This window comes from Brassica oleracea, unplaced genomic scaffold (genome assembly GCF_000695525.1).
Source record: "Brassica oleracea var. oleracea cultivar TO1000 unplaced genomic scaffold, BOL UnpScaffold00640, whole genome shotgun sequence".
NCBI lineage: Eukaryota > Viridiplantae > Streptophyta > Magnoliopsida > Brassicales > Brassicaceae > Brassica > Brassica oleracea.
Genome location: NW_013617430.1, coordinates 83,748 through 95,873, shown reverse-complemented (window position 1 = coordinate 95,873; position 12,126 = coordinate 83,748). Strand labels below are relative to the sequence as shown.

Below are 12,126 nucleotides of genomic sequence, written 5' to 3'. Positions count from 1 at the left end.
TGGTCTGCACAAAACGCGGATCTCGATCAAATTACAAAACCAAAAAGGAAAGCAGGCAGGTAATAGAACTTACCCGGAGAAGCCCTCCTTGAAGAACCTAGATCACCTCTAGGGAATCTTCTATAGGCAAGACAGTGCCATCCTGAGGGAATACGTTCAAGTTCAGGTTGGATAAAGCCATAGCTAAACTCCCTGCAGAACGAGCTATGTCAGCCAACTGATGCGCTGATCGAGTCGTCACGCCACCGCTTTTGGGTCTCTTCCCCGAACGATGGCTGCCAGTAATCATCACCTCATCTCCAGATGCACTCCTACTACTGAACTCTTTCTTCGCAGACATTACCTTCGTCGATTCCTGGTAGGCTGCAAAAGGATCATTGGTAACACCTCCCGACATGTCTGGAGTCAAAGAAAGCTTCGTAGACGGCAATTTCCCACGGGATGTAGCTGGAAGCACGCTCTTCTGGGGTGGGAACTCAGAGGACAATGGAAGAAGGAAGCAAATACCTGCTCCGCCACTCTGCCAGCTCATCCTCACCGACTGACAAGGCAGGACCCACTAATGGAGGAGCCGCATAAACACAAGATAGAGGCAAGGGGGCCATCAGATCACAATCGGATCCTTCACCCGCTTCCGACAAGCTGTCCGATCGGGAAACCGGAGACTCCATCCTTCTCCTCAACCTAGCCCTATCGGCCGTCGTGGGAATATAATAAGAGGATCGCTTATACATGATGCCGATGGTTCCTATCCATTGGGCCACGACAATGAGAAAGATAAACCCGAGGAAAGCTAACGAGAGGTCCAACCTATCTAACTAAAACCTGAAAAACTAGAAGAGAGGTAAAAGAAATAGTTACCTGAGCTCAAGATGCCGACGAAGGAAGAGCAAGAAATAAGAAGGGAAAGAAGAAAGGCAAAGCCTATAAAGAAGGAGCTGTTGGGAAAATTCCTGAAGAAGCCGCGAGTCTATTAACTTTCAGATTTTGGGGAAGATTCAAAATTCAAAATCTTTCCTTCGGTAGCAGGGTTGCGATCTCAGTCAATCTCCTACATTTAAGGAAATAAGATCTTCAGAATCAGGCGAGAATCCGCGCGAGTGATTACGGACGCCAGAAATGGTAACCTTAGGAGATCCAGAACTAAGACCCGCTTCTGTACCAGCTCCTCCTCAGGGAATATCAGAGCTCCATTCTCCACCGTCTCCAAGACATAATCAGAAGCCCAGAGGTTCCCCTCTTTGACAAGAATCAGTGTTCCAAGTAGCACCAGACCCATGTCTCATATAGGGGAAACTGATCATCCCCCGGATTCAGAGTACGGTTCCGACCTGAGTGGAACCCGGATCGCAGGATTGCTGGAGCGATGTCCTGCCTAAGGGAAGCCTGCTGAGAATGAGCAACTCCGGTTGACTTGAGTGCACAGGTTATTCCCCGAGTTCGATGATGAAATCGAACAATAAGGGGCAAACTGTTGGGGAAAAATACTCAGGTATTGAATTCCTCCATACCCCAGGCAGAACACCGGCCTCTGGATCCCCACTGGAAGGAACCCCGGTTCCCAGGATCCCCGCTAGAAGGAACTCTGGTTCCCCGCTATGGAGCTTTCCGGGTTTGGTCCCAGGATCGCCCCCTTCCCCCGGAAAATGGAAAACTTCCGATAAGGAGAACCTTTCATATTTTCGAATATAGAAGAGTTTAACCTACTCCAACTGACTAAGGCCAGCCTTAGGAAGACTATATAAAGGGAATCTAAACCCTAAAGCAAGGGATCGACAATTGGAGACTTAGAGAATAGGGCTAGACGGCTAGAATTAGGGTTCTTACTCAAATCATTGTAATCCTAGTTTGTCTACTCAATAAAACGTCTCTTCAAGTCTTTATCTCTATTGTATCTCTCGAAATTAATACAAATGCTAGCCTTCTCCATCGTTCTGTGGTACTCACAAAGATCCTACACAAAAATCCCCTGACAGTTTGGCGTTAAAAGGAGGGGATTAATCTAAACTACGTGATAATGGCGGTGGACGAGCATGACGAGCTACCCGAAGCTACCCAGAGAGAAGCTGAACTCCATAGGCAAATCGACGATCTGCAAGGTCAAGTAACCGGGTTGCATCGAACTCGGGAAGAGACCAATCCCGAGCTTTCCTCGGAGTTCCAGATCCTGAAGGAAAAGATCAACGAACACTCCAAGCAACTGGAGCAGAGCGCCGAGAAGCTCAGCCAGCTCGAATCGGAGAATCTTACCCTCCGAGACGAGAACCAAGCCCTTAACGCGGCAAGAAACAAGAAGCGTCAATTCTGGACTTAGATTCGCCTATTCCGACTCTGGAAACACCCAACTCTAGGATAGGCGCGAACCTCCCAACTACAACGCCGGGAGGAGACGCATCTACGCGAGAAAATGCTAAGGATGCGCAGACCTACGACTTGGAGGACAGCACCTCGGAGCCCGAGCCTGATAAGGAAGCATCAGACGGAGCAGCGAGAACGGAGTTTCCCATGATCGCTCACCTTCACTAGATGTTCTCCGATAGGACCCAGACCCCCGGGTCCCCAATATAGGAACGCTCCAGGTCCCCACTAAAAGGAACCCTGGGACCAGTCCCAGGGACCGACCTCTGTTCCGAGAAATGGAAGATTTCCGATAAGGAGAACCTTCCATATTTACGAATATGGAAGAGTTCAACCTAAATCAAACAGACTTCAAGGCGACTATATAAGGGCTTCTAAGTCCCAAAAGCAAAGGATCGACTTCTCCAAGGCTTAGAGACTAGGGTTAGACATCTAGAATTAGGGTTCTTCCCGAATACTTTGTAACCTTGTTTACTCTCGCTTGTTCTACCTAATAAAACGTTTCTTTAAGCCTATCTTCTTATTACTTTACCCAAATCCCCATGAAACATACAAACCTACTCAAAACACATACGGTTCTCTAGCTTATCCAACGTTCAGTGGTAATCGAAAAGAGCCTACACAAAAATCCCCTAACAGTTTGGCGCTAAAAGGATGTGAGTAATCAAACTATGTGACGATGACGGTGGACGAGCATAACGAGCCATCCGATGATGCTCAAAGGGTAGCTGAACTCCAGAAGCAAGTTGATGGCATGCAGAGCCAAATAACCGAGATGAATCGAACTCAGGAAGCAACCGGGGAAAACCCCAACCTCTCTTCAGAAGTTCAGAGTCTAAAGCAGAAACTTGCCGAACACTCCAAACAGCTGGAGCAAGGTGCCGAGAAGCTCAGCCAGTTGCAGTCGGAGAATATGGTCCTCCGGGATCAAAACCAAGCCCGCAGTAGGGCAGGCAACGAGAAGCGTCGTTTCAAAACCCAGGTTCGACCCATGGGGAATCTAAATACTCCTAACTCCAGAGAAGGCGCGACCGATCCAACTCCTGGGTCAGGCGTAGCCGGGGCAACGCACGAAGGGGCCGAGAATCCTCAGGTCTACAACCTGGAGGAGAGTGATTCCGAGCCAGAATCTGATAAGGAGACGCCTGAAAAGATATCAGCGACGGAGTCCTCTATGAATGCCTATCTCGAGAAGATGTTCTCCAAGAGATTCGACGCCATGCAGTCCATGGTGGAACGCCTACCAGAAGTAGCTCCCCCAATCCGAAGGAGTAACCCGGACCCCTACGAAGATACCCCCTTCGTGGAAGGAATCGTCTCGGTCGAGATCCCTAGGAAGTTTTCCTTCCCCAGCATAAAGATGTACGACGGCACGGGCGACCCCGCTGATCATATCGCTCAATACAAGCAACGGATGCTCGCGGTTGTGCTTCCAAAAGAATCCCGCGAGGCTACAATGTGCAAAGGCTTTGGCTCCACTCTAATAGGACCAGCCCTACAATGGTACATCAACCTACCCACCAGGTCCATATCCTCTTTTGCGAGCCTCAACGACAAGTTTGTGGAGCGATTCGCAAGTAGTAGGAGCCTAGAGAAGACTTCAGACGGTCTCTACGAGATTCTTCATCATCGGGTAGAACCCCTGCGAGATTACATAGCCCGCTTCAACCAAGAAAAGGTGGTGGTTCCCGAGTGCAGCATTCCTACCGCGATCTCTGCCTTTAAAAGGGGCCTGCTTCCAGACTGGGGCATGTACAAAGAACTAACCATGTATCCCTGGAAGACCATGGAAAACGTGTTATCCCGGGCCTGGCGCAAGCGAAGTGGGAAGAAGACGTCGCAAGCCGCACTAATGCTCAGCCGAAGCAGGACCAAAACTCGGCCCGATGGGATCAAGGAAATCAGAATGAAAGATCCTCCCAAAGAGCGACCAAGGACTCCAGGAACAGAAACCGGGGCAGGTTCCAGTACCAACCCCTGGAAAAGGAAGAAGGAATGTTGGTATCCACTGGGCCCGACATCTCCCATCTCTTGATATCCACACCGGAGCTAGTCAACGTCTTGAGGCCTATAGGCCAACAGGTCAAGTGGCCTCAAAAGATGAAGGCACCTGACCCGTTACGGAATCCTGGCCTCTGGTGCGACTTCCATCGCGACCACGGTCACAAAACGGAAGACTACGTCGCTCTAAGGATTGAGGTCAATGAACTACTCCAAAAGGGGCGTCTCCGGGAATTCCTCTCAGAAAAAGCCAAGAACCATCTAAATAAAGAGGTGCCGGTGAAATCCGCTGGAGCTATACCCGCCTCACCACCTCGCCAGGATCGAGTGATCAATGTCATATCCGGAGGTTTGGAGATAAGCGGCGTGAGTCATGCAGCTGCCAAGAAAAGCACCCGCAACGCCAAGCATGGCTTTGAGACGACCAAACCAAAGCACCTGCTCCTAGGTACCGATGAAATAAGCTTCACGGCTACGGAGAAGGAGAAGATCCTGGCTCCCCACCACGATGCCCTGGTCATCTCGCTCATCGTAGAAAACTGCTTGGTAAAAACAATACTAGTGGACAATTGTAGCTCCAGCAACATCATCTTCCAGACTGCTTACTGTTGGGGTCGAAAACGGTTTCTCGAAATCAACGGCTAAGATTATCATTTTAGCAAATTCTTCACGAAAGACTTCTCGAAAGAAATATCGGAAGAATACAAATACTTATGGACGAGGGTCTCCGGAAAGATCGGTACAAAAAGAGACAGGTCAAGACCCGAGAGCCGGACCGTTCTCACAAAATCACCTCGCCCATGGGCGAGGACGACCAGCACCACGGTCACCTCGCCCATGGGCGAGGACGACCGGCACCACGGTTACCTCGCCCATGGGCGAGGACGACCATCACCAAGGTCACCTCGCCCATGGTCAAGGACGACCAGCACCACGGTCACCTCGCCCATGGGCAAGGTCGACCATCACCAAGGTCACCTCGCCCATGGGTGAGGACGACCAGCACCACAGTCACCTCGCCCATGGGCGAGGACGATCTGCGCCAGGTTCACCTCGCCCTAGGGCAAGGACAATCCGATCCCGGCCAGTCCCACTCGTTTTGACTCTCGTGTCCTCCGTATAGTTGTGATATCCGACTTTTGGATCATATACCTCTCGTTTCATCTCGATCAGAGTTACTCTCGAAATCATAGAAAAGCCTGAAGGCCTAAAAACGGCCCGAGAGGATCTAAACGTGTCTAAAGGCCATTCTACGATTTAGAAGGGACCCGAGCCCAATGGAAGTTATGACGGTTTATCCTAACTCGCCGAAGTAGGATAAACATTAAGTTTCCGAAAATAAATATCAAGATTCGAGGATAACTACAAAGATCGACGAAAAATGGAATATTCCCAAAAGAGATAAACTTGGGCCTAAAGGCAAAGGAGTAAATGGGCCACTGACCTAAAACAACATATAAGGAGAGCTGGAGCAGAAGAAAAGGGATCCGAGAATTTAGTCTTAGAGAACTCCTGCTAGCTTAGGGAACTTAGAACTTAGGTTGTTAGACTAGCAAGGCAAGGCTTAGAACGTTTTGCCGCCTTTCTGTTCTGCTTTTGTCTAGTTAGCATATCACTACTCCTCTCGGAGAAGTCTTGAATTCATACTATTTCATTAATAAAACGCCTCTGAGCGACTATTTATCTTTATCTTGCTATCTATCTTTTTACGCTCTGAAAGTGATTACGCAGAGAATTCGGACCTTCAGGAAAAATTGGGTTTTCTTGATTTTCCTCCGTACTTATTCATTAAAATTGACGGTGTGAATTCTGGTTCCCACACTTGCCAGGACCTAGGGCTGGAGGAGAGCGCCCTGACTCGCAAAATAACTCCACTCATCGGATTCAGCGGCGAAGTTAAGCAAACAGCTGGAGAGGTCACTCTCCCAGTGTACGCTGAAGGGATCAACATGTCTACCAAGTTCATGGTCGTCAACAGTCAATCAGCATACAATATTATCCTAAGAAGACCCTGGATTCATGACATGGGAGCAGTCCCTTCAACCCTTCATCAAATGGTGAAATTTAGTACACCCTGGGGCATCAGAATAATCAAAGGAGATCAGGAGAATTCTCGATCCTGCTACCAGACCACCTTAAAGGGAAATACCAAGGTCTTATAGCAATTACAGAAGAGAACTCAGGTCCCGTGAACCCAGGGACCAGAGGTCAAGAGGTCTGGCGAATGGCGATCGTTCAGAGGACGCGGACCCCAAATCACGTGAAGGAACACCTAAGGACCGGTATCGACCGCTTTGCATGGTCTCACTCATGGTTCTCCAAAGCGGTACCTGTTCAGAAGATAGGGACATCGCAAGATCCTCGTCCTCCACCCCGCATGGATCTCGCCAGCTACCAACCGATGGTCTCGCAACTAAAGAAGCGGGGCATAAGCAGCGGGAGGAGACCTCCTCTGAAATCATACCGGACGGATCTGGGGCAGAGGGTACCCTGCCAACGGAGAACACAGATACCTAGCCAAGTCAGAGTTCTTCAAACCTGGTCGCTCCGCTGGATGAATGCGACTACCCATCTCATGACCGTGCTGAAAACCTTCATCACCAGGAAACACTGGCCGCGAATCCGCAATAGCAAGAGAATCTACAGAAGCTGGGGCACGAGACAAGTCTCGGTCACGGTCCCCAGACCCTAGGGAGAAGCAGTACCCAGAAATGGAGAGAGGGACGACGCGCCTAGGAAACACTCCTACAATCCTCAACAAACCGGCATGAAGTCCACCTCCTAGGAGGAAAGCGACAGATTAGTCCACAGAACCCAGAGGACTGGTCCCGACCACGGAGTGCCGCCAGGGACCGCAGCAAGAAAGAGGAATCCTCCAGCAGGGGAACTCATCCAAATAGCGAAACAAAGCCTACGGGCTACATAATAAAAGGAAAACATGGCCTAACCACCGGGGTACCTCGCAAGCTGATGTCTTGTACGGTCTCCGGACCATGATTTTTATTACTTATTACTTAAGCATTATGTTTTCCTACTCCTATGTACGCTGAAACATCTCCGGACAAAGCTTATGCAATAAAATAGTTTCGACTATAAAAGAATAGTAGGAATATCATAATACTTAAAGGGGCAAACGAGCTGGATCAGGTCCAAGCGACCTCCGATCCTGGCCAACCTTAATTGAAAGAAGTGGCACGACCACAAGACAAAATGGGTATGAGACATAAAGCAGGAATGGGTATGTGCAAGCCTGAGTATGCTGTCAAAACTACCTAAAACCCCTGTGTAGCCTAAGGCGCATCGGGGTCCCTAGAGTACAAATGTAAAAAGTACATGTATTAAAACGCTACGAGCTACGCGATACAGGGAACACATGGTATATATCCATTGTAAAAGTATTGTTATATATAGGGAGCAATCTAAATCCTGCTTCTCCAGACGTGGAAAGCAGCGTAAGCCTGGCACTTGGGTTTTCACCCATACCAGCACCCTCTAAGTCTGACAGTGGCGTCCTGCAGAAGCAGCATGCAGCACGGGAACTCGATAGTGGCCAGCTCCCGAGCGGCAGAATGCGAAATCCCTACAGGTATCGGTAGCGGCCTCACCTAGGCAGGCAGAATACGGTCCCTTAAATTAATAATTCAAAACCCCCGGGTTATTGAAAACCTTCGGGTCCCCAAGTAGTCTCCGGGCCCTGAAATGATTTTTTTTCAGGACCTGGAAAAGGTAAACCTCCAGGTCCTTATAACCCCCGGGCCCAACTGTGATCCCAGGATCCTAAGTATAGAAGTTCCTAAAACGGCCTCAAAGCCCGAGAACCAAAATCTATAAATGATCTATATAGCCTATAGGCCAACGACCTCAGGGTCCCCAGAAGGACCTCCGAACCCTATATCGTCAGAGCTAAGATTTCAATCTCGGAATCCCGAACTTACGAAATCAAGAAACAAAGCTTGCAGGGAAAAGGAATTCATTACGAGAAATCATTGTTCCAGAGAGAATCAAGAAAGGCAACAAGAAGCCATTATTCAGAGAAAAGCAAGTTCGACTAAAAGAAATAAAACATCTAGAAAGGCGGACCAGCGGAGACTCGAGACTCCGCGATGGACCTCGGGCTGATTGGGAAAAACCCTCCAGGACGGCGACCCAATCCCTCAGACCAAAGCAGATGCTGACGATATTCTCCTCGGGATCCCAGTGCTCCGTTCTTCCTTCCAACCACTCCTTCATAAGCTTCCATCTAGGGGAAGCTCTCACCTGCCGAATCAATAAGTCACGCTGAACCGCCATATCTCGCACCCGGTTACGGAGAAGGAACAGCTCGGCGAGCAGCCTCTGTTGAATGCCCATTAGCGGAACCCCTCCAGTCGGAGTCCCGACTGAGTCTGGTCTAATCCTAGCAGTCGGTGGTGCCGCTCTAGCCAAACTAGGTGGAGGAGTGTAGAAAGAGCGCCTTCTTCGCGTCCCAGCCTGTTGATACTTGTCGTAAAGAACCGAAGCAGGGAGTCTTGCAATATTCCCTGAAAGATAGAAAGAGTAAGAAGACGAAATCCTACCAAGCAAGGACTAAGAAGCAAGAACTTACCCCAAAGACGGCTGTGGCACAAGACTTCCTTACTCACCAGGAATGGTACCCTACGGAAACGCCGAGAAATCGCTAGCACCTGTTTCGCCACTGCTTCCCCAAGGAAGGACACCGGACGAGCCTCATCTGAAAACAAAACCAAATCATCGGCAAATCACCAACCGGAGGAGAATGAAGTACAGAAGACCAGACTTACCGACGGTACGCCAGAACGTACGGTAAAAGAAGGGTTCCTGAATCTTCAGAAACGCGTATCAGCTGTTCCAGTTATTCCCGAAGGGGTAGTTACCCCTGGTACCTCTCGAAGGCTCCTCGGCCAAAGGGGTGCCATCGCGGGGTTGAAGATGATAGAATCCGGGCACGATCGTCAGCGGGGCAAAGTAGTAGGAGTACAGAACCTCATGTATCCCGATGCCGAGGCCATGGAGCTCCCCAAGTACTTGGATCGACATTAGAGTCCTCCAGGATAAGGGAGTAAGCTGAGAAGGGCAGAAACCAAAGAACGATGATATCTCAGCCACGAGTGACGGAATGATCCCCCGAAAACATGCCACCAAGTATGCCTCAAAGACGGTCATCTCGTTCGGTCCCCGTCAGCGGCGCGTTCAAACACAGAGGGACTCCTCATCTGTACCGAAGAATGAATCGCATATTTCCTCCGGATAGCCATCACATCCTCCTCCTGGATCACAGAGCATGGGCCGTCATCAAGAACATAAGAGCAACGTTGCTTCAAGGGTGCCATCAGGATCGCCTCGTTATCAGCCTCGGGGACCTCTCCGTGAGAAGTAGCAGGTGAGGAAAAGGGGTTAGTAAATAAGCGACGAGGCCTTACCCGACCACCTACGAACGAGGCCGGAAGAGAGGGTAAATAAGAATTCATCTTTCTCAAATCAGGGATGATTTGGTGAGGAGCGCCGTGCATCCTATATATACGCCCAACCCATTCCTTTTTGAAGACGGAGAAAAGGAAATCGAATATTTCCAAATCTCCTAGAGAATCGTTAACAAAGGGTGACCGGCCTAGAATGAAGGAAATCCGATCCAGGAAGGAAAAACGCTACTCAGATCATGCTCCAGCCTTTTTCCGGTTCAAAGGATCCCAGCTTAAAAGACTCCGGTTCTCTCCAACAAGAACTCTCCCCAGCCTCATCGTCTCCAGAAAATTCAAGACGCTACTATCAAGCTCCGACTAAGTAAGGTGGAAATGATCCTTGCCTGGGTTCAGAACGAGCTCCGGCTTGAGTTGAATCCAGGATAGCGAGACCGATGAAGCGGAGTCCTTCCTAAGGGGAGCCTGCTGAGAATGAGCAATCCCGGTTGACTTAAGTGCACTGGTTATTCCCCGAGTTCGATGACGAAATTGAACAATAAGGGGCAAACTGTTAGGGAAAAATACCCCAGTATCATTTCCTCCAGCCTCCAGGCAGGACCCGGACCCCCGGGTCCCCGATATAGGAACGCTCCAGGTCCCGCTAAAAGGTACCCTGGGACCAGTCTCAGGGACCGACCTCTCTTCCGAGAAATGGATAATTTCCGATAAGGAGAACCTTCCATATTTCCGAATATGTAAGAGTTCAACCTAAATCAAACCGACTTCAAGACGGCTTTATAAGGGCTCCTAAGTCCCGAAAGCAAAGGATCGACTTCTCCAAGGCTTAGAGACTAGGGTTAGACAACTAGAATTAGGGTTCTTACTTAATACTTTGTAACCTTGTTTACTCTCACTTGTTCTACCTAATAAAACGTTTCTTTAAGACTATCTTTATATTACTTTACCCAAATCCTCACGAAACATACAAACCTACTCAAAACACATACGGTTCTCTAGCTTATCCATCGTTCTGTGGTACTCTAAAATAGCCTACACAAAAATCCCCTAACAGGCTCGACGCCATGCAATCCATGGTAGAGAGACTCCCTGGGGTAGCTCCCCCCCCCCTCCCTCAGCATAAAGGCGTACGAGGGCACCACAGATCCGGACGACCACGTCACCCGATACAGACCAAGGATGCTCGCCGTAGCACTCCCAAAGGGGTCACACGAAGCTACCATGTGCAAAGGTTTTGGCTCCACCCTGACCGGACCCGCTCTGAAGTGGTATTTCAACTTGCCCTCCAGGTCTATAGCCTCCTTCGCGGTACGCAGCGACAAATTCGTGGAGCAATTCGCCAGCAGTACGGACCTGGAGAAAACCTCCGACAGCCTCTACGAAATCCTCCAGCACCGCGCGGAACCCCTGCGAGGCTACATAGCCCCCTTAAATCAAGAGAATGTGGCTATCCCCGAATGCAGTATCCCCACTGCTTTCTCTGCTTTCAAGAGAGGTCTGCTCCCCGATGGAAACCTCTACAAGGAGCTGCCAAGTATCAGTGCAAAACTATGGAAGACGTCCTATCTCGAGCCTGGACGCATGTCAAATGAGAGGAAGACGTCGCCAGTCGTGCCAAGGTACAACAAAAGCAAGATCCCAAGACGATCTAACCAAACCGAACCGAGCGAGACGAGAAGCCCTCTCAAAGACCAGCTAGGGACTCCGGGAATCGAAACCGGGGCAGGTACCAGAACCACCCGATCGAGAAAGCAGAAGGGATGGCAGTGTCCACGTGGCCAGACATCTCTCACCTCTCCGTCTCAAGGCCGGAGCTGATCAAAGTTCTGAGGCAGATGGGCCAGCAGGTCAAGTGGCATCAGAAGATGAAAGCCCCCGACTCTTTCCGGAACCATGGCTTCTGGTGCGACTTATGTTGGGTTCAAAAACGGTTACGACGAAGTTAACATTCAAAACGTCCGAAGAAGAAAATGAGAACTTTCTTCAACAACTATTTTTTCGAAATAGATTCTTTCTTACGAAAAGCTTTACGGAGGAAACACGAGACATTAGACAAGAGCTTGAGCCAAGCCCGGTCGCTACGTAGCGACCGAGCGTCCGTTCCGCTCGGTCGCTACGTAGCGACCGTGCTTGATCCAAGCTCGGTCGCTACCTAGCGACCGAGCTTCCGTTCTGTTTGGTCGCTACGTAGCGACCGAGCTCTTCCGAAACGTCGATACGACATTAGTCCATGCATTCTCGTCTACCCTTCGATGCTATCTCCCGAAGACCATAGTGAACCCATTTCATGTTTCCCACCATTATAAGTCATCGATCAAACTTTACGGTAAAAACCGCGGAAATTTCGTTC

At 49.7% G+C, this 12,126-nt stretch overlaps 2 protein-coding genes across 2 annotated transcripts in view; both read left to right on the top strand.

Annotated features, from left to right (window-relative positions):
- The first annotated feature begins 4,458 nt into the window (after window positions 1-4,458).
- Window positions 4,459-6,521, top strand: LOC106319845. The gene is made up of 2 exons (XM_013758246.1): window positions 4,459-4,905; window positions 6,189-6,521. Exons 1-2 carry the CDS (start codon window positions 4,459-4,461, stop codon window positions 6,519-6,521), a joined length of 780 nt encoding a protein of 259 aa, XP_013613700.1.
- A 4,434-nt stretch (window positions 6,522-10,955) lies between these two features.
- The window catches only part of LOC106319844, a 5,242-nt gene continuing 4,071 nt past the window's right edge, over window positions 10,956-12,126 (top strand). Inside the window, exon 1 of the mRNA XM_013758245.1 lies at window positions 10,956-11,502. Coding sequence (XP_013613699.1) covers window positions 10,956-11,502 — 547 coding nt within the window. The remainder of the gene's footprint in view (window positions 11,503-12,126) is intronic.